Below are 24,992 nucleotides of genomic sequence, written 5' to 3'. Positions count from 1 at the left end.
AGGAAGGATTTGATGTCATTGCTTTAAGAGAAACATTACAAATGATGTGTTCCCACCAGCTCTCTCCTGTCTCTTCCTTAAGTGCACCCCTCAATTCAAGGGTCACTATGAGCAGCTGAAGGTTCCTAGCACCCCAGGTGGGCAGGAATGTGTAGAGAGCAGTCCACTAGGAAACATCTACCCTGTTGCTGACCCTGCTCCCAAATAAGGAAGTGTAGATCAAGGAAGACATCTATGCAAGCTGTTCAATTTCTCTGACTTCCTCAATTCATGGGAAGTAGTTCTTTGGAAGTAACTAGAACTCTTGTTCTGCACTTTAAACACTTGACATTACAATTCCTCCACTGAGCAGATATGAAAACTAAGCAAGAAGTTTAGTTGTATCTCCTGAATTTTTTTTTTTTTATGTTTTATTTTATTTTTGAGAAAGAGAGTACTCAAGCAGCATAGGGACAAAGAGAGAGAGAGGGCAGAGAGAGAATCCCAAGCAGGCTCCACACCGACAGTGCAGAGTCTGATTCAGGGCTTGAACTCACTAACAGTGAGATCATGACCTGAGCCAAAGTTGGACATTTCATTGAGCCACCCAGGTGCCCCTGTGTCTCCTGAATTATAATTAAATCATAAAAGAACCTGGGCTAGTGCTGGACATTTCCTTTTATTTGTTTTTAACAACACTGCTGCTGGCTGCCAAAGTAACCACGTGCATTATAGAGATAGAAAAAAAGTACAAAGAATAAAATAAAAATCGCTCATAATCCCAGAACTCAGAGAGTAACAGTTAACATTCTTTTTTTTTAATGTTTATTTATTTATTTTCTTAAATGTTTTTTAATTTATTTTTGAGACAGAGAGAGACAGAGCATGAGCAGGGGAGGGGCAGAGAGAGAGCGAGACACAGAATCTGAGGCAGGCTCCAGGCTCTGAGCTGTCAGCACAGAGCCCGATGCGGGGCTCGAACTCACAAACCGCGAGATCATGACCTGAGCCGAAGTCAGACACTCAACCAACTGAGCCATCCAGGTGCCCCTATTTATTTATTTTTGAGAGAGAGAGAGTAAGGGTGCACCCATGAGCAGGGGAAGGGCAGCGAGAGAGAGAGGGAGAGAGAGAATCCCAAGAAGTCTCTGTGCTGTCAGTGCAGAGCCCAAGGTGGAACTTGATCCCCTGAACCGTGAGATCATGACCTGAGCTGAAATCAAGAGTTGAACACTTAACTGACTGAGCGATTCGGGTGCCCCACCACTGTTAACATTCTTGGAGATATTTTTTCAACCTTTTGTCCGTACATCTATATACATATAATCATCTCTTTTATGATCCTGAGATCATACAGTATTAGTATTATTTTGTAATCTCCTCTTTTCTCGTTGTAGGTTGTTTTTGATTTTGCAGCATTCAAAAATAAAATTGTGAGGAGACTTCTTGGTAGATACCTCCTCGTACATAGCTCTGATTATTTCCTTTGGACTAATACTTCAAAGGGAAGTTGCTGAGTTAAAGGTAATCACATTTTAGGGCTTTTGATAAATGCTACTACATGCTTTCCAAAACTGTTGACAATTTTACACAACTACTAACAGTATATAAGACTGCCTGTTTACCTGCCTCTTCCTCTACACTAAATAGTATTAGAAAAAAAAAATTGGGGACACCTGGGTGGCTCAGTTGGTTAAGCATCCAACTCTTGATTTCAGCTCAGGTCACGATCTTATGGTTTGTGGATTCGAATCCTGCATCAGGCTCTGCACTGATAGCATGGAGCCTGCTTGGGATTCTCTCTCTCTCTCTCTCTCTCTCTCTCTCTCTCTGCCCTTCCCCGGCTTGTGCACATGCATGCTCTCCCTCTCTCTCTCAAAATAAATAAATAAACTTAAAAAAAACTTTTTTCCCAATTTGATTTCTGCCAAATGGTATCCCTTTCATTTGTACTTGTCAAATGTTCTTGTTCTTATAGAGAATTATTGGTGATTTGTATTTCTCTGTCTGTGCAATGTTTGCTCCTGTCCTTAGTTGTGCCTACATTTCTTGAACTGCAGTTAGGCCAACTTGGTGAGCCTGCTTCTGTGCAAAATCCTGGATGACTGAGACTGGCAATTGCTCCACACTGACGAGAAGATGCTTTTCCCACGCCCCTGGCCCTGGTAAGCTCCCCAGGGGCTCTCCCACAAGAACAGCTTCTTGCTTTGGTGTGAGAGTGGCCCATCTTATGCCATGGCCCATCTTACGCAATGTGCTGGGCGGACATTGATGATGACCATCATTGGCCTATGCAACTGGAAATGCTCTGCTCTTACAGACCATTCACACCTTGATCAAGCACCCAGTGAGGCAAAGCCAAGCTTTAGACTAGGAGGAGAGTGAAGAAAGATACAAAAAGCTTCTTGACCACCTACACAGAGGCACACATACGTGCACACACATGCATTGTGTTTGCATGTACATGCACATAAAATTGTCAAGAGAAGAAACTAAAGGGAATGACATGATCAAAAGCAAATTATTCATATTATATTTCTTCCTGTCTTTCTCTAAAAATAATTTCTGACTGTCTAAAGGCAAATTAGTGCAGTAATACCCATCTGTTTACTCCTCTGATGGACCTATAATAGGCACTCAAAGACCGCCTCCCTTAAGTCTGTAGGCAAAAAGGAAACTGCTTCTCAAATGCATTGGAAAACCTTCATGTACTTTAATTATATCCATGAAGGACCATAATCTAGGGGCGGGGAAACCTCCAGGTCTTTAATCTTCTTATTATAGTCCAAGTGTTTCATTGTATTTAAGAACCACTTAGACTTCTTACACTTCTAGTTACAATGTATTTTTTTCAATTTTTTTTTTTTTATTTTTTAAGATTTTATTTTTGGGATGTGCCTGGGGTGGCTCAGTCAGTTGAGCATGTGACTCTTGATTTCAGCTCAGGTCATGATCACAGGGTCGTGAGATTGAGCCCCACATCAGGCTCCACTCTGAGTGTGGAGCCTGCTTGGGATTCTCTCTCTCTCCCTCTGTCTCTCTCCCCTACTTGCCAGTGCTCTCTCTCTCTCCCAAAAACAAAAAAAAAAGATTTTATTTTTTTAAGGTAATCTGTACACCCAACATGGGGCTTGAACTTACAACCCTGAGATCAGAGTTGCAGGCTCCACCGACTGAGCCAGCCAGGCACCCCTACAATTTATTTTTAAAGTACCTGTTCTTGGGGCGCCTGGGTGGCTCAGTCGGTGAAGCGTCCGACTCCGGCTCAGGTCATGATCTCGCGGTTCATGAGTTCGAGCCCCATGTTGGGCTCTGTGCTGACAGCTCTGAGCCTGGAGGCTGCTTCGGATTCTCTCTCTCTGTCCCTCCCCACTCATGCTCTGTCTCTGTCTTAAAAATAAGTAAAACATTAAAAAAAATATTTTTTTTTAAAAATAAAGTACCTGTTCTTTACTCATAGACTTCTGACATTTGGAGAGAGAATAATTTAAAATAAAAATTAAAAATAAAAGATTTATTTTATTTTAAATCACAGTTTTAAATCAGAGGCCTTTTTACCTTTATGCTTTTATAAGATTTGTTTACAACGTTTTGATATTTTACTTGGTCATTTGGTCCTGGGTTTAAATTTTGGGGTTTTAAAGAGTAGTGAATATGTAAAAATATGCAATTGCGGTCTTATCTGATGGTATACCTGAAATTAAGTTTCTAGTTACTCAGACTTAGTTGGTTTTTTTTTTTTTTTTTAATGTTTATTTATTTTTGAGAGAGACAGGCACAGAATGCGAGTGGGATGGGGTGGAGGGTGGGGGCTGGGCACAGAATCTGAAGCAGGCTCCGGGCTCTGAGCTGTCAGCACAGAGCCCAACGCAGGGCTGGAACTCAACAAATGGTGAGATCATGACCCGAACCGAAGTCGGACGCTCAACCGACTGAGCCACCCAGGCGCCCCCAGACTTAATTTTATCAGGTCATTGTAACAGCTTCTTGAGGTTCTACTGTGGTATGGGAATAAATATGGATAAAGAATATTAGACTTACCTCAGTGGGACATAAATCAATCAAAGAAATAGTGTTTTCTGAGGACAATAGTAAATTAATGTGGATGAGAAATTGTTTTGTAAGGAATGGTAAGTATATTAGCTTATCATACAAAGAGACTGAGTAGTGGAGTACTGGGGATAGTGGTGTGGGGTGGGGAAGGAGCAGCTAATAGGTAACTAGTGGAGAGTCTAGGAAATCAGGTTCTCCGGCTGAAGGAGGAAAGGGGAGGGAGGACTTGATAACCCTGGCTTGCAAGCAAACTCAGGTACCCGCAATTCTACAAATGGGCCCCTTTGCCATTCTTCAGTTCAAGTTAATTTTCTGCTTTTGCTCTTCTTTTTTCACCAAACAAATATTTATGGAGCACTTGCCACAGTACCTTTCTAGGAACTGGGAATAACAGCGGTGACGAAGACACACAAAATCCTGCCAAACTTCTTTAAACGTTTCATTTATTTTTGAGAGAGAGAGAGCGCACTGGGCCGGGGCAGAAAGAGGGGAGGACAGTTGATCCAAAGTGGGCTCTCCGCTGACAGCAGAGAGCCCGATGCAGGGTTTGAACTCATGAACCTTGAGATCATGACCTGAGCCGAAGTCGGATGCTCAACGGATGAAGCCCCCCAGGTACCCCAAACTTGTTTAAACTATAGCCTCTATTTTCTCCTTCTGCTTTCACACTACCCTCTCAGTCTTCACTTCACCCCCCTACAACCTGATATCTTTTCCCACCATCATGATGAAACAGCTCTCTAAAGACCAGTGACCTTCTAATCACTATAACCAATGACACTTTCTCAGTTCTCATCTTCCTTGGACTCTGTAGTATTTAGTACCGCCTGATTCCCATCATTTTTTTAAGCCTTGGCTCCTTTGGGTTCTGTGATATGGCACTATTTTTAATTTGTTTCCTACAACTGTTACTGTTTTTTTCTCAGATTCCTTCTCTTGCCTCCTAAGTAAATTTTGGTGGTCCCTCAATCCTACACTCTGCTTATTTCATTTTCTCTCTTTCTCAGATATTTTCCCTTGATGATTCCTCATGGCTTAAATCTTTGGCTCTCTTTAGAAATATCCTGAATCTATATTCCCAGACCCAGCCATCTCCTTAACTCTAACCCCACATTTTGAGCCGTGTGCTGGAGGCTTCCATCTGGGGGTGTAGGCATGATGCTAGCACAGTATGTTTAAAAGTAAAGGCAATGTTTGTACCACTCAGGGTTCTCAACCGCAAACAACAGAAACCCACTTTGGCTAAGTCACACAGAAAATGAATTCACCGGGAGGATATCAGGTGGCTCACTGGGCCAACAGGGAAGCCAGAGGACCAAGCATGGAAAACGGGCAGGAACCCAGGCAGTCTAGGGCACAGAGAGCACCGCCAAATTCACCCCACAGGAGGAGTCTGTTGAGGACGCTACCTTGGAGCTGGCTGTCCCCCCGTTTCCCCTGCCTCCCCCACGATCAGGGCTGGACTTCGATTTCTCAACCTAACTTTCAGTGTGGTTCCTAACTGCTAGTTTTTGTATTATTCCCCCCAATTTAAAAAGCCGAGCTTGGGCTTCTAGTTGGTCTAAGTCATGCCAAAAATGACCTCTAATTCTCTTCAGCCTCCCATAAAAGGAAAGGGATTCTGACACAGGCCAAGAAAAAAATGCAATTAACAATCATTTTTTATTTTTTAGGATCACCTCATTTCTTTAAGTTGCCACTTGCATTTAATGCTGACATCATTCTATCCATCACTAGGAACTGCACCTCAGTTATCTCCTTTACTCCACCTCTCCCTCAGCTTCCGAGGCAGTCATCCAGGTCTGTAAGGGTTTTGTTTATTGTGCATTCATTTGTTGTTTTCCTTCACACTCTTTTCTTCTTGGACCTTTCTGCAGCTACCTCTCCACTGCAACAGCCTCCTAATTGCATGCCCCACTTTCAATGCCTCCTCCAATTTATCCACCCACAGGTTAATTTTTCTGTGACAACACTTTGATCATATCGCTTGCTGCTAAAACTACATTGTTGATAGATGTCTCAGCCTGGCATCCAAGGATCTTCACAACAAGAATCCCAAGGAGACCACGAGGCAACTGGGGTGGTGAAAATGCTTGACCTTCAGATGCAGATTGACATGGGTTCAAACCTTGATTTTCCCACATTCTAATTGTATACTCCTGAGGCTCCTTTTTTTGGTCTGAAAAGTGAGGGTAATAAAACATATCTCCTAGGGCATTCAAAAGCTTTTTGAAAGTCAGAATGGTGTTGTTAATAATTTGCATCTAGGTTGCAACATCAACTCACAGATGCTTATGCTGGGCAATCTTCAATTACAGACCTGTCTGATTCAAAACCTTAAGTCAGTTGCCATCAATGTGGTTTTAATGCAGGCAGGTTGGGATCAGTATTCTACATGTTTTGGGGGCTGGCAATCTAACCATCATTTATAGCATTGTTCCTGATTTCAAGCAGCTGACTTACAAATGACCTTTTGGAAATATTTTACTTGCAAGTAGAGAACTTCCTGTGTTATTAATTTTGAGAGTTGAATTTCCCCGATTGGCTGCTTTCCACTATAACATTGCTCTTTTAAAGTATTTCCCTGCAGAATTTCAATTTTGTGAGAGGCTGCTATGAATTCCTTGTGGGGGAAAAAGTGTACAGTTTTGGTGGACAGATGAAAATTATTGGTTGTCATGTCTAAGGTTTGCCCAACATCCGAGAAATGTGGTGAAGCCCTAGCACATAGAAATTTTGAAGCTGGTTCTACAATCTCAAAAAGTTTTAAGCCCCACTTCATGGTATAAATGCTCGGTTGGCACCAGGAAAATTTAACTCCACAGCCCAGGCTGGGTCTCTTCTCTCTGCCAGTTGTGAATGGCACCATCAGAGCAATCAACATTAACGTGTGTCCACATCCGTTCACTCACTCTTGTATCCACACAGCAAACCCCCTCAGTGAGGCAAGTTTGGCGATCCCCACAGGATAGATTTCATTCACATAAGCTCTTGCCAAGAATTTACAGGACTGCTAATTGCTTGATTCTTTTCTGAGGTCAGTAAGTCTGGAAAGTCTTAGGTGAAAGATAGCAATCATGCCAAGATTAGTAAAACAGTTATTTAATAAGCATGATATTTTAAACCAGTCTCTGCAGATACAGTTTGCGGGTGAATGTGTGAATTAATACGCGCTGCAACATATTTTCTTTTTGTTTTTGCATCTTTAATGATTTGTAAAAATGAATGCATTTAGGATATTATTAAAATAATATAGAAGTCAGATCCCTTGTATCTCTCTCTACCTTTGCCTTCCCCCACCCAATGTTATTTCCTAGAGGCAATTACTTTTTAACAATTTGGGGTATCTCCTCCAACACTCTTTGTTTTTTTCCCTTGCAATAATCTTAAAGTTATCCCTGGGCATGCTTTATGGTTAGAACCCGAACAACACTGCCATTTAGCCTCTTACAGATTTTGGAACTCTTTCACACGCTGCTTGTGTTAAACACAGAAGCTCGCTCTTTTTTCCAAAAGGAAAACTTTTAAGTTTTTTTTTTTTTTTCTCTATAATACTTATGTTCATGTGGGCAATCTGTACAATTCCTTGACTATTGTGTTTAGTCTTTAAAATAACTTTAGGACAACAAGGGGCGCCTGGGTGGCTCAGTTGGTTAAATGCCCGGCTCTTGATTTCAGCTCAGGCTGTGATCTTACGGTTTGTAGGATCGAGCACTGACAGTGCAGAGCCTGCTTGGGATTCTCTCTCTTCCTCTGTGTCTGCCCCTCCCCTGCTTGTGCTCTGTCTCCCCCCACCCCTCTCTCTCAAAATAAATAAACAGGAAAAAAAAATTTAATAATAAAATAGGGGTGCCGGGGTGGCTCAGCCATTTAAGCTTCCAGCTTTGGCTCAGGTCATGATCTCATGGTTCATGGCTTCAAGCCCCCCCGTTGGGGGTGCTGACAGCTCAGAGCCTGGAGCCTGCTTCAGATTCTGTGTCTCCTTCTCTCTCTGTCCCTCCCCAGCTTGTGTGCTCTCTCTCAAAAATAAATAAACATTAAAAAAATAAAATAAAATAAAAATAATAAAATAAAATAACATTAAGACAATGAAATAAATGGAGTGGAAAACCCAACATACTTTTAAAAACTAAAAACAACACAAAAAACACTTCATTATTCTTGACTGACACTTTTTTTCCCCTAAAGGTTGTTTTACTGTAAAACAATAAAGAAAACACTGACATGAAATCATTTAAGTACCTGATCCTGTCCAACCATTAAAAGGATGTATTTTTGCCTTGGCCTCAACCAACTGGGAAATCATATTGCAAGAATTCGGGCGTAGGAGGCATATTCTGGGCTGGGGCTTTTGGCCACTTAAGGAATCAAGTAGAACCTTCCTCTTCCTGGGAATGTCCCACTTTTGAACAAGAACAGATAGGTAAAAACAGCAACATTTAAACTGCTCAGTTTTAAATGTTATTACTTTGTAAAAATATTTTTTCCCTCCGTTCCTTTCCTCCATTTGGTATCAGAAAAAGTTTTATAAACATCATGAAACTGATTTGGCTGTAAATGGAGTTAAGGTACCAAAACAAAGTGGAGCGAAAAACCCAAGAGACAAACAGAAAACCCTACGTAAACCCTCAAGTGTGGTCTTAGGGGTTTACAGTCACAGGAACAGTCGACTCAAGCCCCGTGCAATGCGACTCCTTGGAGAGCTGTTGGATCCACACCAACGACACAGGGGACCTCAAACAATGTATTCTTAGACTGACACTGAGAAAACAAAAGTCAAGAAGCCAAGAGAGTTTACAGTTACCTTTCAAGGTCATCTGGCTAATTAGAGCAAAACAAACAAATCAGTATGTAAATCTTTCATTTTTCTTCAAATCTTTGACAATAGCTATTTGATATAGCTATAGTTGGCCTTTTGCAATAATTGGCCTCCTGAAAAATGGCGTATATTTTACATTTGCCTGAATTAAATTGCACTTGAGGGGCTGAAAGTGAGGGGGAGGGGAGTTCTGTACTGAAAATAATCTAAAGGGGCACCTGGGTGGCTCAGGCGGTTAAGCATCCAACTTCGGCTCAGGTCATGATCTTACGGTTCATGAGTCTGAGCCCCACATGGGGCTCTCTGCTGTCAGTGTGGAGCCCACTTAAGATCCTCTGTCCCCCTCTTTCTGCCCCTCCCCCGCTCTCTCTTTGTGTGTGTGTGTGTGTGTGTGTGTGTGTGTCTCAAAAATAAATACATTTAGGGGCGCCTGGGTGGCGCAGTCGGTTAAGCGTCCGACTTCAGCCAGGTCACGATCTCGTGGTCCGCGAGTTCGAGCCCCGCGTCGGGCTCTGGGCTGATGGCTCAGAGCCTGGAGCCTGTTTCCGATTCTGTGTCTCCCTCTCTCTCTGCCCCTCCCCCGTTCATGCTCTGTCTCTCTCTGTCCCAAAAATAAATAAACGTTGAAAAAAAAAAATTTAAAAAAAAAATAAATAAAAAAAATAAATACATTTAAAAAAAGAAAATAATCTGAAGATAAATCCTTTGAAGAATCTAAATGGCTATCCAGTAATTGGTAATTATATAGTATATTTGGGTTGTTATGTGTGTTTGATGATAATGTCCAGCTAAATTTTCATTTTGAAGGATTTATGTTCAATCTTCCATTTTATTATGGCAGAGTTTATCAGATCTAATTTGATAAATATAAAACAGAAAAATTAATACTGACTGCTTTAAAACAGTTGGGCATTGGTTGTTGAAATAATGTATTCAGATCGACTACTTTTCAGTGTTCTTCTATGTTTGTCCAATATTAATAAATATTTATTGACCAGCTTCTCTGTAATAGGCCCTGAGTATAACAGTTTAAGCAAAAACAGACACAACACAAGCCCACTTATAATAATAACAGCAGCTAATACCATGTACTTACAACATAGTGGGCCCTGTGCTAAGCGCTTTACATGTATTATATAATTGTATCTTCTCAATGACTCTAAGAATTAGAAATGGTATCATCTTCATTTCACAGATGAAAAAACTGAGGCACAGAGAGAGTGTTGCATACCTACCAAGTGGTAGCATTGGGATTTTAGTCTAAGTAGTATGATTCCAGAATCTGTACTCATCACCACGGGGATGCACCACCTCTCCTATATTCTAAAAGCTCTCCTGGGGCGCCTGGGTGGCTCATTCGGTTAAGCGTCCGACTTTGGCTCAGGTCATAATCTCGCGTTTTGTGGGTTTGAGCCCCGCATCGGGCTCTGTGCTGACACCTCAGAGCTGGAGCCTGCTATGGATTCTGTGTCTCCTTCTCTCTCTGTCCTTCCCCCACTCGTGCTCTGTCTCTCTCTATCAAAAATAAATAAACGTAAAAAAAATTAAAAACTCTCCCTGTGCTATATAATATAATGGGTGAGGCATTTATTGAATAATCATGGAAGTAAATGAAAAAGTATAACTCTGATAAGAGCTATGAAGATAAGTATGGCAGGAACTCTTTGGCTAGCTGTCACCAGAATGTTTCTCTTTTCCTTCTGCTTACAGTTAGGCTGTACTTCCCAGCCTCCCTTGCAGTTAAGTGTGCTCATGCACCTAAGATGGCCCGTGGAATGTGGGTAAAAGTGACAGGCATACTTCCAGGGCTTCCAAGCTTCCTGATTGATCCTCTATGTTGTTCCACTACTACTCCCATTCACTAGCTGGAAAAAGTACAGTCCAAGATAGAAGCCTGGGTCCTTGAGTGACTTCATGGAGCAGAGTCCCCCGATGGTCTGCATTGGATAGTGATAAGAGTGAAAACATTTGATTGTATTAAGCTAACAGAAGTTTGAGGATTGTTTGTAATAGCGGTTAGCTTATCTTGACTCACACAGAAAAAGAAACTTTGAAGTTGAATGATGCAGAAGGAAAAAAAAATAACTCAAACATGTGACCTTGAATTCATAATTAGCTTGGAGATGGTGTGTAAACAACTACTGGAGGTAAAATTACCTGACAACTTTGTTATGTCATGGCAAAAGATTTGCTACAACTGTTGCCTGTGCAGCTCAGAAGGTAGCACACTACTTGCCTAGTAAGCCTATAGCTCTAGAGGAAGTTTTTTGGAAAGAGCTAGAGTAGTAATGTGTGTTGGCTACTATTTGCTATCGTTAGTGAAGTATCACAAGAAAGAGAAAAACTCAAGCAAGAATTGGCTGATTTGGAAACGGAAATAAAAGAGACTTAGAGAAGTTCAGAAATTTGGAAGCTAGAAGATTTGAAAGCTGACTACTTCTAGATACCCAGATAAGAAACAAAATGTTAAAAACCTTTGAGCAGCAAAAGGTCTATTTAGATCCAGTCTACAGCAATGGTTTGATTAAGAGTGTGGTCTTCTCAAGTGTCTGGGTGGCTCAGTCTGTTAAGCGTCTGACTTTGGCTCAGGTCATGATCTCATGGTTTGTGGGTTCGAGCCCCATGTCAGGCTCTGTGCTGACAGCTCAGAGCCCGGAGTTTGCTTTGGATTCTGTGCCTCCCTCTCTCTCTGTCCCTTCCCTGCCCGTGCTCTGTCTCTGTCTCTCTCCCTCTCTCAAAAATAAATAAGCATTTAAAAAAAAAAAAGAGTGTGGTCTTCTCATCCAAGTCTAATGGCTTGAATTAGCCCCCACCCCCATTAAATTCAGAGAGAGAGGAACTGGGAAAGGAAAGGAAAAACATAAATCATACTAGAGAATTATGTGTAGAAAAGAAGTATGGGTGTGGTTATTGGCACATGTTGCTGACTGGAAGAAAACAGATCAGAAGCCTACCAAGTTTTTGAGGGAATCATGTTCTCAAAGAAATCCTTTGATTATTTGAGTCGGAAATAACCTTTGGATCTCATATTTGCACCAGGAAGAAGTGAGCCGAACAGCCTGTGAGGAAGGTGTGTTCCTCAACACCCTCTCACAGAATAGCAAAGCCAGAGGCCATGGAGTATAACGAACAAGGAAATTCCTTGGAAAGAAGAGTAAGATTTAAGTGAGGAACTTGCCTTACCCTTCATAATGCTTATCCCAGCATTCTGGTTATGTAAGCATCATGCTTATCCCAGAAATCTGGAATTACTGTAGACAAATGGTCACTATATTTCTCCTCCCAGTTGTCCTTTTTCTGAATGAGCATTACTTCATTTTTCCTGTCTTTGTCCATATATATATATATATATATATATATACACACATATATATATATAATTATAAATAAATATATAAATATATACATATATATATTTTGGGGGGGTTGCTTCACTAGTTCAGATGAGCACGGGCTAATTTTGTAAAAATAAAGGTAACTGAAACAGAGGCTGATTTATCATGAAGTTAACGAAACTTAAGCTCTAGAGGTCTCTCCCAAGGCTTTTCCAAGGCCCTGGGAAAGTGTCTTTCCACTACCATCTCTCCTTTGTCACATTTCCCTTTATGTCAGGTGGTGTTGGAGTGGCCTCGGATAGTTTCGGTATACGGCTAAGAGAAAGCCGAGCTGAAGATACATTTAATGTCAGGCTTAATGAGACATACTTACGTGGGTTACAGTCACATTTAATTAAATTATTGCTGGCTGCCTTTGTTTAGCAATAGATTCCAGGAATATTCCTATGGGCCATTGCACTGATTTGCCCAGCATCCTGTCATGGAGGTGGTAGGACTAGGGTTCATAATATGCTATAACATACGACTAGCACTGAAAGTGTGTGGGTCTTGTGGGAGAAATAAGGTTTGAAACATAAAAAGCCAGAAGTTAGCCCAGGGGATATTCTTCTCATCATTATATACATGATATATATTTGGTTCTCATTGATGTCAAATAAAATAGAAGTTCAGTCAGGAATATATACTCAATAATACAGTATGCATAATTTAAAATTCACCATACATTTTATTTATTTTCTTTTTTCTTTTAAATTATTATTTTTAAAATATTTATTCATCTTTGAGAGAGAGACAGAGACAGAGGGAATGAGTGGGAAAGGGGCAGAGAGAGAGAGGGGGACAAAGGATCCAAAGCAGGTTCTGTGCCGACAGCAGCAAGTCCGATGCGGGGCTCGAACTTACAAACTGTGAGATCAGGACCTGAGCCAAAGTCAGACGCTCAACTGACTGAGCCCCCAGGCACCCCTACTTATTTTATTTTTTAAAATGGGAATCACATGAAATAGAATTCATCAGAATTCCTGCATCAATACTAGAAACAACCTGTACTATGTGTGCAAAGTGGTTTTTTATGCATTCCAACTACATCCCAATAATAAGACAACTTTGACAAACCATGCTAGAGGAAAAACTAAATTATCTTTTTTATCCTCTCTTAAAAAGTTATTTAAAAAGCACTGTCATGTTCATAACACTGATCTCATGGACCTGGTGTAACACTGGAATAGGGTTAGGTGTATAAAACATCTGGATATAAAACCTGTTGTATAGCAGGATCCCTGTAAAAGATATCTATTAAGAAAAAAGAATCGTTGTCATATGAAGAAATAATCAGAGTATGCAACCGAGAAATTTAGTAAAAAACAAATTGGAGTTAACGTCCAGCAATTAAATGTTATATTTCTTGATTTTGTAAGATTTGTAGTATTTGTAGGCTTCTTAAAATGTGTAATCTGTTGTGATTTTTCTCTAAATAAATACTCCATTTAACCTAATTTTATACATTTATGTATACACATATATATGAATATATATATATATATATATATATATATATATTTTTTTTTTTTTTTTTAGAAGGGCCCCACCAATAGTAAAAGCTTCGGGCTGCACAAAAGGTGACTCCTTCTCTGAATTAAAAAATATATATCTGTATACTAGTATATCACTGGAAGTTCTTATTCTTTTAATTGACCTAAGGCAGAGAGTGTAGCTTGCGGACACAGAAGACCAGCTGTCAGAACTGGGGGTTCTCAAACATTAAGTGGTTAGGCTTAATAGGAACTTACAGATATAAAAATGCCCATAGTAGGTAAATAATTTAATTTTGAAACAGAAGGAAACTCTGGATACCATTTAGTCTGTAACCTCAACTAATCTTGGCTGCTTAATGGCCTGTCTCTACGTGGTATGATATTCAGAAGACATACAGGTCTGATATCCAAAAGGGACATGAAAAGTAATTTAGGGAGGATTTTTAGGGGGGATTTTGAAAGAGGCAGCCCCGAGGGCTGGGGGGAGAAGTATGCTGCAATACAGAAACAAAATGTTTAACAATCCTTTTAACCATCTAATTCTAAGTCCCTCTCATTATGGTAGTTGCTAACCTCCTTTTTCTCATCTCCCTTCTTCAGGCTGTCCCTTTCACCCGCAACCTGTCTAGAATGACTCTAATTCCTCCCTCTCTATCTCAGCTCTTAATTACTGTATACATCAATTTAGTTGATGAGCACCTCACAATTCTCTTTATTACTCTGATCCACACAACCAAGTCCCAAGAGGAACTTTGGAAACCACTGGAAGGTCTTTAGAAGGATGAAGAACAGGGTGAGCAGGGGAGACAGGAGGATGATGAAGGTTGTGTACATCATTTGGTTACAAGTCCAGTCCTTCCCTTTGCAAATGAACAAAGTGAATCCCAAATAAGTTTAGAGACTTGACGCTCACCTACTGAGTCTCATGGAATTGGGCTGAGAACTCAGGCTTACTTTACTAAAACCCTTTGTTAGAGTTCATTAGTAGGCAGTCCTATGTTATGCCCTGTAAGGGGTTGCTTTGCAACTCTGGTGCAAAGAACATCAGGGGAAGTAAGGGAGTCTGAGTTCTAGCTCTGCTTCGACCAGGCTCCATGACCTTGGGGAGATCACGTCCTTTCTAAGGCTCAGTGTCCTCCCTGAAAAGGAGGCAAGGGTCTTGTCCATCACTAACATTCTTTGTCTCCAGTTTGTCTTGAGCCCTAGCATTGGTGGTGGCCTTGAGTTAGGAACACTTGCCCCATATATCCCCTACTGGGACAGAGGGAGAACCCGAGGAAGGGAATCCTCCCGCATCTTGGTTGCCTCCCTGGTGTCCTCGTAGGACCCACGGGGTGACCATCTTTTGTCCAAGGGGTTCTAGACTTGGGCTCCAGGGGTACTCCGCAGGCTCCCTGGGGGCTACGAGAGAGAGTCCCTCGATGCTCCTGAGAATCTCAGGCCTGAGGCCACCCCTTATCTCCACCTATTCGTAACCAGCTTCAAGACCCAAGTCCTACGCCCTCGGCAGGAACACTGCGCAAGCGCAGCCACTATTCCGGCTCCAGGAGGCAGGAACCCGAGGCCGAAGCAAGGTGAGAGGGAAGGGTCGACAAGCCCCCGCCTCCGTGTTGTCACGTGGGAGGCGGAGTCGGAAGCGTGACGGCGTGCGCGGGGGCGGGGCTACCGCTGCGCGCGGGCGCGGGGGCGGGGCGCGGCGCGGCGTTCACGGCTGCTGCCTGGGAGGGAGGCCGGGCAGGCGGCGGAGCGGTGCGGCTCTCAACCTGACGGAGAAGTGGCCCGGGCGGCCGCGGCTGACTGTCCCGGGGCGGACGGACCGACGGACGACGGAGGCGGGGGCTAGAAGTCAAGCCGGGCGACCTAGAGAGTGAGCGGGTCAGGCTCAGCGTTGGCCAGTCTGTCGGTCCGCTGAATGAAGTGCCCGCCCCGCTGAGCCCCGAGCCCGGCGCTTTCCCCGCAAGATGGACGGTTTCGCCGGCAGCCTCGGTGAGTACGGCTGGGGACTCCTCCGGCTTCTGCGCAGGGTGGGAGCCTTGTTCTGTCCAAACACAGCCCAGGCCCTGCTCTCCACCCTGCCCCTGGGGATGGTAGTAGTTCCACTGCACATGTTCCCCTCGAGGCTGCCGCCCCTCTACTGGCTCTGGTGGACTCAGAACCCCTCCCCTCCCCCATGCCCAGCCCTCCCCAGCAAGACCCTCCCTTCCTCCCAGCGTCCCCTTCAGTGCAGGGCCCTCCTTCCCCAAAGTGGAAACCCCCTCTCTCAGAGAGGGCCCCCCCCAGTAACTGGTACACCCCTCCCATACACTCACGGCTCCCCCCACAGACCCATCTTCAGGGTTGGAGCACCCCTTTCTGAAACCTTGACCTCGCTTCAGGGCACAACATTCCTCCCCCTTTCCACATACTGAACTCTCTTTCAGAGTGGAGGCACCCCTCACCCACGCAGAGGGTCCCTTTTTAGGGTACGGACCCCCATTCCCTCTTCAGGAAGAGGGCACCCCCCCTCAGTCTTCACTTTAAATTTAGAGGCTGCTTTTAAGTATCTTTCGGTGTCTGACAACTTCCCTTCTCTCCTTCCACTTCTCTGAACATTTTGCAGTGGTGGAGAGAACTAGAAGCACTGAAGCATCATTTGCTTAATACAGGAAAGGAAGAGGTGCATCTGTGTTGGGGGACCCTCTTTAAAAGAAGAGTGAAAGCAGAAGTATTTTCTGGCTCTGCGAGCATGCTGGGGAGAAGTAATCCTGCCCAGTGAATCCATAGGAAAGGGGGCCTCTGTCAGGGAAAGAAAGGATTCTCCATTTTTGGAATATGTTGTCTTTGTGGAATGGAAGAGGTTATTAAGTAGGCTGCAGTATCCTTCCAGTGTTCCCTTTCACCAGAATAAAGGTAGTAAATTTTGTAACTAAGGGAATCAGAACTAGAGGCTGGTACTCAACTGCCCTATAATCTGTGTCTGGAATTACTATTCTTTGAGGCCATTGGAATCTGGTTACTGTAAAGATTGAGCTCAACTGTTAGGATGGTGAGAGAAACAGTTTCTGCTTTGGCTGATTCTGCAGTTATGTGATACCTGCTGCTGGATTTATATTTTCAGTGTTTTATGTGGAGGTAGTTTGTCTTCAGAAGCCTTTCTTTTGCATTTCTTGATAATAAATCCCTGGTTGGTGAGTGTTCATGGATCAGTGCATGATCTGGCCATAGGCCATACTTCATTCAGCCATGTTGGGATTAGGTGAATTTTTTAAATCTAAAGTAAAAAAGTTAGTCGAAGAGCATTGGACCCATTACTGGTATTAAATAGTAAAAACCTTAATTTTTGGCCCTGACCCTCTATGGGAAGAAAAGAAAAACACACACTAGAGTGCTGTGAGAGTGGAAATCCTAAAATAGGAGACAACTGAGTGTTTCTCTTTCCTCCCAAAGGCACCTGTTGCCCATTATCTAACCTTTGATGTCTTATAATTCCTTACATAGTGAGGTTGTTTCATTCTTGACTCCTTTTAAAGAGGCATCAATTTTTCACTGCTTTTTAATTTTTTTTTTTTTTTAAGCCTCATGGGTGCATTTATTCGCTAATCATGACTGAAAGACTTGTCCTATATGTTCACAAAGAAGTGTTCGTATACTAGGGCAAAAATTGAGCATAGTGGGAGACGTTGTGGGACTGAGATATCGCTGCATTGTCAGCTCCTCAGCTTTTAGGAATGGTGGGTGACTACTCAGTAGAAATCCGCTTTTATTTCTTTTCTTTTTGATTCCAAGGACTTGTGGAAGGCTTGCCAAGGCTTCATTTTCTCTAAGTGTTTTGAGGGAGTCTTTCTTACCAATTGGGGGCACTTAAGTTTATTTTGAAACAGTAGATATGCCTTGCTAAATAACTTTATCCCTTCTTACCCAATTCATGAGGCAACTGATATGAGAGATTGGACTATGAAGATGAACCGTTGTTGGGGCTTCACTTTTCATAAAGAGCTTTATAGCGGACCCCAACGGTAGATATTTTTTGTATTCATGTGATGCCGTCCTTGAGTGGATGAGACTTTTCTTTAGATATGGTGTTGATCAGCTGCAGGGGAGATGCCTCTTTCTAAAGAGAGGAACCTCTGTCAACAGAGAAGGAAAGAAATGGTTCCTGGAAGTATTTCTGAAGCTGCTCCTGATGAAGCTAGTTTTCAACAGGAGCTCTGTGCTTTCTCTTTCTGTCCCCCTTGTAAGAGTAAAACTAGGCCCCATCTTAATTGAAACCTCTAGGGGATGAGGGGTGGGGGAGGGGTAATGCTGGTATATTTTACTGGTAGTCTTTAAACAGAGCTTTGCTTAGCTCTTGCCAAATTGCTTCTTTCTGTTCCCTGCAGTTCATTTAGTCTAGAGCTTACATTGATCTTTATTTTATCATTAAGAGAGCCATGAATGTAAAGGCAAGCACTTGTATTCTAGAAGGTGTTTAAAACTTTTTTTTTTTTAAACTAAACAATTCAAAACATGTGAAGTTCCTCTGGGGCCACAAGTATTGAAAGCATTTATTTATTCTCAAGGAGGTATACATGTATATCTCCTTTTGTATACCAGATGGGTTCTTGAAAAAAAAATGTGAGAAAACTACACTTATATAAGCAGAAAAGTTAGGTGCTTTATAAACAGAATGATTCCAGAGAAGCTGATTATTTAAGGGAGTCTTCTGCTGAATAATAAGATCCATTTGTAAAGTGGAAATCTTAAAATTCAAACTGTACCCATAATGATTGAGTGTTTAGATAAGGAAAACACTATTATATGCATTTTATAAGATGTACAATGGTAATTAAAACTGTGTAGTGGTTTTTGAAATTGTTGAGAGCAGTGTTAGGGGATTGGTTATGTTATATGTGTCTCATTGAAGTTATATACTGTTGTATTACTTTTTGTTTTACATAAAAAGTAAAGGATGCTTTTAATCTCTGCCGCCGCTGAATTTTAGGCAGTTTGGCTGGCAGGTGCTTGTACTCTGGAATTTCCCTTAGGCGTAGAATCTTTTAGTTCACAGACTATGGTAATTTAAAAAGGCAGCTACTTTGGAAACAATTTAAAAAAAAAATTAGGGTGGGGGGGGGGAAGTACCCTGAACAATCTATCTTGATATCCTGCCTTCAAATTACTACACACACACACACCCACTTAGCCCTCCCACCCCGCGCCCAGACTTACTTAGGTGCATTTCATCCTTAGTCTTTTTTAGCATGTCTTTTTCATAACAAAGGCATTTTTTTTAATGTTTAATTCATTTTTGAGAGAGAGAGCATGAGCAGGGGAGGGGCAGAAAGAGAGGGAGACACAGAATCCGAAGCAGGTTCCAGGCTCTCAGCCGTCAGCACAGAGCCCAACGTGAGGCTTGAACCCACGAACCGTGAGATCATGACCTGAGCCGAAGTCGTATGCTGAACCAACTGAAACACTCAGGCACCCCACAAAGGTTTTAATTTTAAGATTTTTATCTTGGAATTAGCCTAGGGGTTTGTCAGTGCTTATACTTAAAAAAAAAAAAGCCTGTAGTTAACAATATCAGTTTTAACTTTCTGCTCCAAAGATTAAAAAACAAAACTCAAAAGTTTTTAAAAATAAAAATGTCAGTAAATGAAATCGTAGGGTTAGTATCTGTAAGAAATGTTACATTTTGGTACAGGGTATATGAACAAACAATAGCAGTGTGCTTCCATTTATTAAATATTTTAAGAAAACAATCTTAACATCACAATATTAGAACTATTTTCATCTCATATATACTCTTAAAGAAACAATGCAGTATGTGATTTTTAAGTATTAATCTAGTCTTAAGCACTGTTTATTCACATAAAAATGTTTCTCATACAATATGACTTGGGGAACTTTTTATTTATTAGTTGTCTCTTGAAGGGCTTAAAATAGGCTTAAGTTATATAAGAAATGAATAGTAACTCTTACATGGTTATTACAACATCTGTGACATGAGCTTAGAGTATTTCTTAGTATGCATGTGGGTTAGTATCTGTTTTGTGACCAGTACTGTACTTGGTTGTTCTTATGGGAAGGACAAATATAAGACATGCTTCTTGTCCTTTAGGAGTTTACTCTCTGGTTTTAAATAGATACCCAGAGATGTTTAAGCATGAGGAAGGACCAGAAATGGGACTAGAGAGGAGAAACACCATTTAGAATGCTGTGCTATGTATAAAGCATGTAACTTCCGAGACAGAACATGTGGAGATTGCTGAATGTACCTCTATAGAGCCTGGCTTTTAAAGACAATGAAATAATTTTTTTAGCTGTCCAAATACAGGGAGTGAAATTACTAGGTCTTTTCCACCTTATGTTTGAGTAACATGTAGGAAAAGTATTGTCTTAATTTTATGTCTATGAGTCTATTTCTATAGCATGTAAAACTTCAGTATTCCTAAGAAATTTGAGAACATTTTTATTTTGAAAGGGGTAGGTTCTAAGACTTTTAATAAGTCTAAGGAAGTAATCCACTTCAGCTATAACCTCAGTATGGAAGATTCTCAAATCTGGAGTTTATTTCTGTATCTGTGTATGATCTCTTGTTCTGTAGTTTTAGCTCTCTCAGACTATTATAATGTCTTAACATTGCATATTGCTTTGTAATTTACAAGTACTTTATCTCACTTAATCTTCACACTAATCTTGGGAGAGAAGAAATTATTCTCCTTTTATAGATGAGGAAACAGGTTCAGAGAGTTTGTGATTTTTTAAAAAAAGACTATTTGAATCCAGGTGTTTCTTTTTCCTTTCTTACTTTTTTTTGGGGGGTGGCTAATTTGTTGAATTTATATCCAGTGAAAACACAATACAAAGAAGAAAGAAAAATAAATGATCTTTTCCTTTAGCTCATCTGTATGCAGCCGATGTTAACATGTTGATATCCTTGTTTTTAGTCTTTTTCTATGCCTAATTTTTTTTTTAATGTTTATTTATTTTTGAGAGACAGAGAGCAAGAGCGAGCAGGGAGGGTCAGAGACAGAGGGAGACACAGAATCCGAAGCAGGCTCCAGGATCTGGGCTGTCAGCACAGAGCCAGTGCGGGGCTTGGACTTACGGACCGCAGGATCATGACCTGAGCTGGAGTCGGACGCTTAACTGACTGAGCCACCCAGGCACCCCTCTATGCCTAATTTTTTACACAGTTAAAATCATACTGTAGATCCAGTTTTGTTGTGTTTTTGTTTTTTTGCTTTTTTTGGATACTGACCATTTTTTTCCACTTGAACTCCGATTTTTCTTTTTCTTTTTTTTAAAGTTTATTTTGAGAGAAAGTGCAAGTGGGGGAGGGTAGAGAGCCAGGAGAGAGAATCCCAATCAGGCTCCACACTCGCAGCATGGAGACAATCTCAGGGCTCAAAGTCACAAACTGTGGGATTATAATCTGAACCTAAACCAAGAATGGGACACTTAACTGACTGAGCCACCCAAGTGCCCTGAACTCTGATTTTTCTGATGGAGTTCAATATTCTTTTCTGTACCCTACTACTAACTCTTTATAACCTACTCCTGCATCTAACATATCCTGAATCTGAACTCCTCTTCCTCTAAATCAGCTTCTTTTCCTTATTATCCATTGTCTGTATCATCCAGCCTTGAAATATCAGAACCATGTTTGATCCCTTGCCATTTTTGCCTGCCACATTAAAATGTCTTCTGGGACTTTTCAATTCTTGTCCCCTTTTCTCATCCCTTACTTTCCTTTTCCCCAGCTACAGTTCAAATACTTAATTATTCCATGTTTGGATTATTGCATAGCCTAAAGAATTTCCACCTCGTCCAGTTTATTTTATATGGGGTCGGAGGAGGGGGGGCTTCAGGTTAATATTCCTAAGGCAATGCTATGATTGTGCCATTCACTCTCTCCGCTTCATTGCCCTGATGACCGAATTCAAACAAGTTAGCCTTGTTCTCTAGGTCCTCCATTATCTCCCTTGTACAGTCTTAAGCTCTGGCCAAAGATGACCTGTGTCTTGTTCCCCAAATTTTGGTGCTTTTTCATCCCTGTGACTATTTCTCAGTACCCTTCAAGCCCCAACTCAAATACTGTTTCCTTTCTAAATGCCTTTCCTTGTTTGTTCCCTTTCATTCATTCCCAGCCCAAAGTACTGAACTTTTATCCTAAGAGCATTCTTAGGGCACTTATCACGGGATATTTCTTCTTATAAGGTAGAAATAATTATGACGAGTCTTAGAATTATTGTTAGTTTCTCCAGCCAAATTATAAACCCGTTGAAGACTAACACTCTTGTGTGTCTTTGAAAGCTCACAGCACAACATTGGAGATTTTATGATCCAGCAAAATGTGGGGAAAAAATTAGGGGACCAGTATATAATGGACAACTTACAACCTTCACTTTCACCATTGTTTCATAAAAGAAAGAGCTTTTGAAGATGAAAAAATTATATACAATCTCAGAATAGAGTCCTTTAAAAAATCACTCATTATGTTCTTATTTTTCTTGTTTCACCTGAAGTGAGTGAAAACTTTGTCCCAGACTTTGTTGGGAATCTAATCTGGTAAAGAACTCCATGCCAGGTTCTAGGGTAGCGTTTTTCTTTCTTTACAAAAAAAATTTTTTTTTTTATTATTTGTTTATTTTTTGAGAGAGAGAGAGCGTGGCGGGGGGGGGGGACAGAGAGAGACACACACACACACACACACACACACACACACACACACAGAATCTGAAGCTGAGCTGTCAGCACAGAGCCCCAACACCAGCCTTGAACTCACAAACTGTAAGATCATGACCTGAGCCTCAGCCGCTTAACCCACTGAGTCACCCAGGCACCCCTATGGTAGTGTTTTTCAAATGTAGGTCTTGTGCATGACTTATAATTATGGACTTAGAAATTTATTTGGGATCAAGACCAACATTGAGAAGAAAAAGAAGGAGGAGGAGGAAAAAAAAAAGATTATAAGATATCAATGCTTCACATGATACTGCTTCAAGAAGCTTTTAATTTCGGTTGTGTATGTTTGCCGTAGGTTGCAGTGTAAAATTTATTTCTTACTATGGGTCACAGTCAGATGAAATATATACTTTTAGTGGCTGATCCTGATCTTTGAGAGACTAGGTGAGAAGGTTGACATCCATATGAAAAGTTGGATGAACATCAGAAGTGGTTGTAATGAACTGTGTGCTCTGTTTTCCAAAAGTTTTTAGGATCTGAATATAATGATTGGAATATAGTTAGTATCAATAGCAGTAAAATATATCTATAGTTCTAGAATCAGTGTAATTCAGGCAAACTCAGTATGTAGAAATATGGTTTTATAAAACTGTTAGGCTAGGGTATATTTTTTACTTTGCAGAAGGATTCACCATGTTGTGTTTTTTTTAGCTTTCCTGATGAAGTTGTGTCTTGACTGGTTCTCCACCTCAGTAGATATTCGAAATCTATCCAGTCTTTGGTGGCGGGGTGTGCCTAGGCGGCTCAGTCAGTTGAGTGTCTGACTCTTGATTTTAGGTCAGGTCATGATCCCAGGGTTGTGGGATTGAGCCCCATGTCAGGCTCTGCGGGGAGTGAGTGTGGAGCCTGCCTTAAGATTCTCTCTCCTTCTCTGTCTCTGTCTCTGTCTCTCTCGTCCTCTTTCTCTGCCCCTCTCGTCCTCTTTCTCTGCCCCTCTCCCCAGCTCACTTCTCTCTCTCTCTCTCTCACTCTCTCTCTAAAGAAAAAAAAATGTATATTCGGTCTTTAAGGCATGGCTCAAATACATTTTTTTCCTAGAAGCTCGGCCTAATATTCTAGTCTTGCACTCAAACCATTGTACTGATGCTCCTAAAGTAGAGGAAGTGAGCACTACACCTGAGGGATCTGGGAGTATAGCCAATCATTGATAGATAACTAAATCTAAGGCAATATTTGATGAGGAGCAGATTGTTTTGCATAGTCTTAAATATCTCCCCATATATTGCTCTTTAATTTCAAAGGGGGAAAAATAGTAACTCTATACTGTGGTGAAATCAGACACTACCTTAAGCATGTGATCAAAATGAATAGCACTAGTGGACATCGTGTGCCTCTGAATATAATGTCCTGAGAACAAATCGTTTATGTAGTTCTCCATCCACGAATGGATAACCTGAATCTAATCTTGAGTGAACTCTGAATTGGGAAGCATCCTATTTTTTTTAAATGGTGGAAAGACTGGTTTTGTGGTTTTTTTGTTTGTTTGTTTTTTTAATTATACAAAGAAAGGCTGTGGAATGTTCAGATTAAAGGAGAGTGGAGAGACATGACAGCTATTGCAATATGTGATCCTAGACTGGATCTTACAGTAGAAGGGAAAATGCTATAAAGGGTATCATTGGATCATTTGGCAAAATTGGACTATGGATGGTAGATAAGATAAAATTGGACTGCAGATGGCAGATTAGATAAAAACCTTTACTGCAGGTTTTCACTATCCTAAGGTTATGGAAGGGAGTATTTTTTTTTTTTCTTAGGAAACACAGAAGTTTTTAAGGATAAAGAGCCATGGAATATGTAAGTTATTCTCAAATGGTTCAGAAAAAGTTATGTAATATGTATGTGTGTTTTTTATATGTATATCTGTATAATGCATGTGCATAATCACGTATATGTATATGCAAGGAGGGAGGAGGCTCATGTGCAAATAAAGATGAGTAAAATGTTAACAATAGGTGAAATTGGTAAAAGCTGTATGGCTATTTTTTGTGTTATTCTTGTTCTTATAGCTTTTCTGTAAGTTTGAAATTACTAAAAAATCATATGAACTTTGCATTAAATTCCGTAATACAGCATTTTAAAAGTATAGAAATGTCTCCTCTCTCTGAAAATTCCAGGCAAACTCATGGGATAAAACCGTGGCTGTAAGAATATGTTCCATGTATATCATGTGGTTTCCTTTTATCCCTAGGTCTCAGTTTGAGAAACATGCCTTTGGGCCTGAGGCAGCTGTGGTTCAAATTTAGCCGACAGACATGTTTTGTTTGGCACTTTTGAGTGTTTTAAAAATTGGGAAATTTCACATAAAAATCTGGGTCTCTGGTTTCTCTTGAAAAAATGGAATGATCTTGCCCCTGTGGGCTTGCATTCCACATGATCTATATATGCACGAAGTGGTATGGCAGATAAGCAGCCTCAGTCCTTACCTTACACCTAGCTTGTTTCAGGTATTTACTTTATTGCCTGACCTCTGTAGGCATGTATTTGCAACATTACTCTAGCCCAAGAGGTGGTTGGGGTGTCGGTCTTCATGCTCATAACATTTTGAGAATTTAGTTGTTG

The 24,992-nt window shown here is 41.1% G+C and overlaps 1 protein-coding gene across 4 annotated transcripts in view; it reads left to right on the top strand.

The window, feature by feature from the left end:
* The first annotated feature begins 15,400 nt into the window (after nucleotides 1-15,400).
* The window catches only part of EML4 (EMAP like 4), a 164,286-nt gene continuing 154,694 nt past the window's right edge, over nucleotides 15,401-24,992 (top strand). For 2 of the 4 annotated variants that reach the window (XM_045447031.1, XM_045447023.1), the window contains exon 1: nucleotides 15,410-15,707. In XM_045447031.1, coding sequence (XP_045302987.1) covers nucleotides 15,683-15,707 — 25 coding nt within the window. In that variant the 5' untranslated portion in view covers nucleotides 15,410-15,682. Of the gene's footprint in view, nucleotides 15,708-24,992 lie in introns of all 4 variants that reach the window. The other 2 variants (XM_045447026.1, XM_045447025.1) reach the window with 2 other exon arrangements.

Source organism: Leopardus geoffroyi, chromosome A3 (genome assembly GCF_018350155.1).
Source record: "Leopardus geoffroyi isolate Oge1 chromosome A3, O.geoffroyi_Oge1_pat1.0, whole genome shotgun sequence".
Lineage (NCBI taxonomy): Eukaryota > Metazoa > Chordata > Mammalia > Carnivora > Felidae > Leopardus > Leopardus geoffroyi.
Note: the sequence above shows the minus strand (reverse complement) of the source record. Positions and strands in the feature narration are given on the sequence as shown.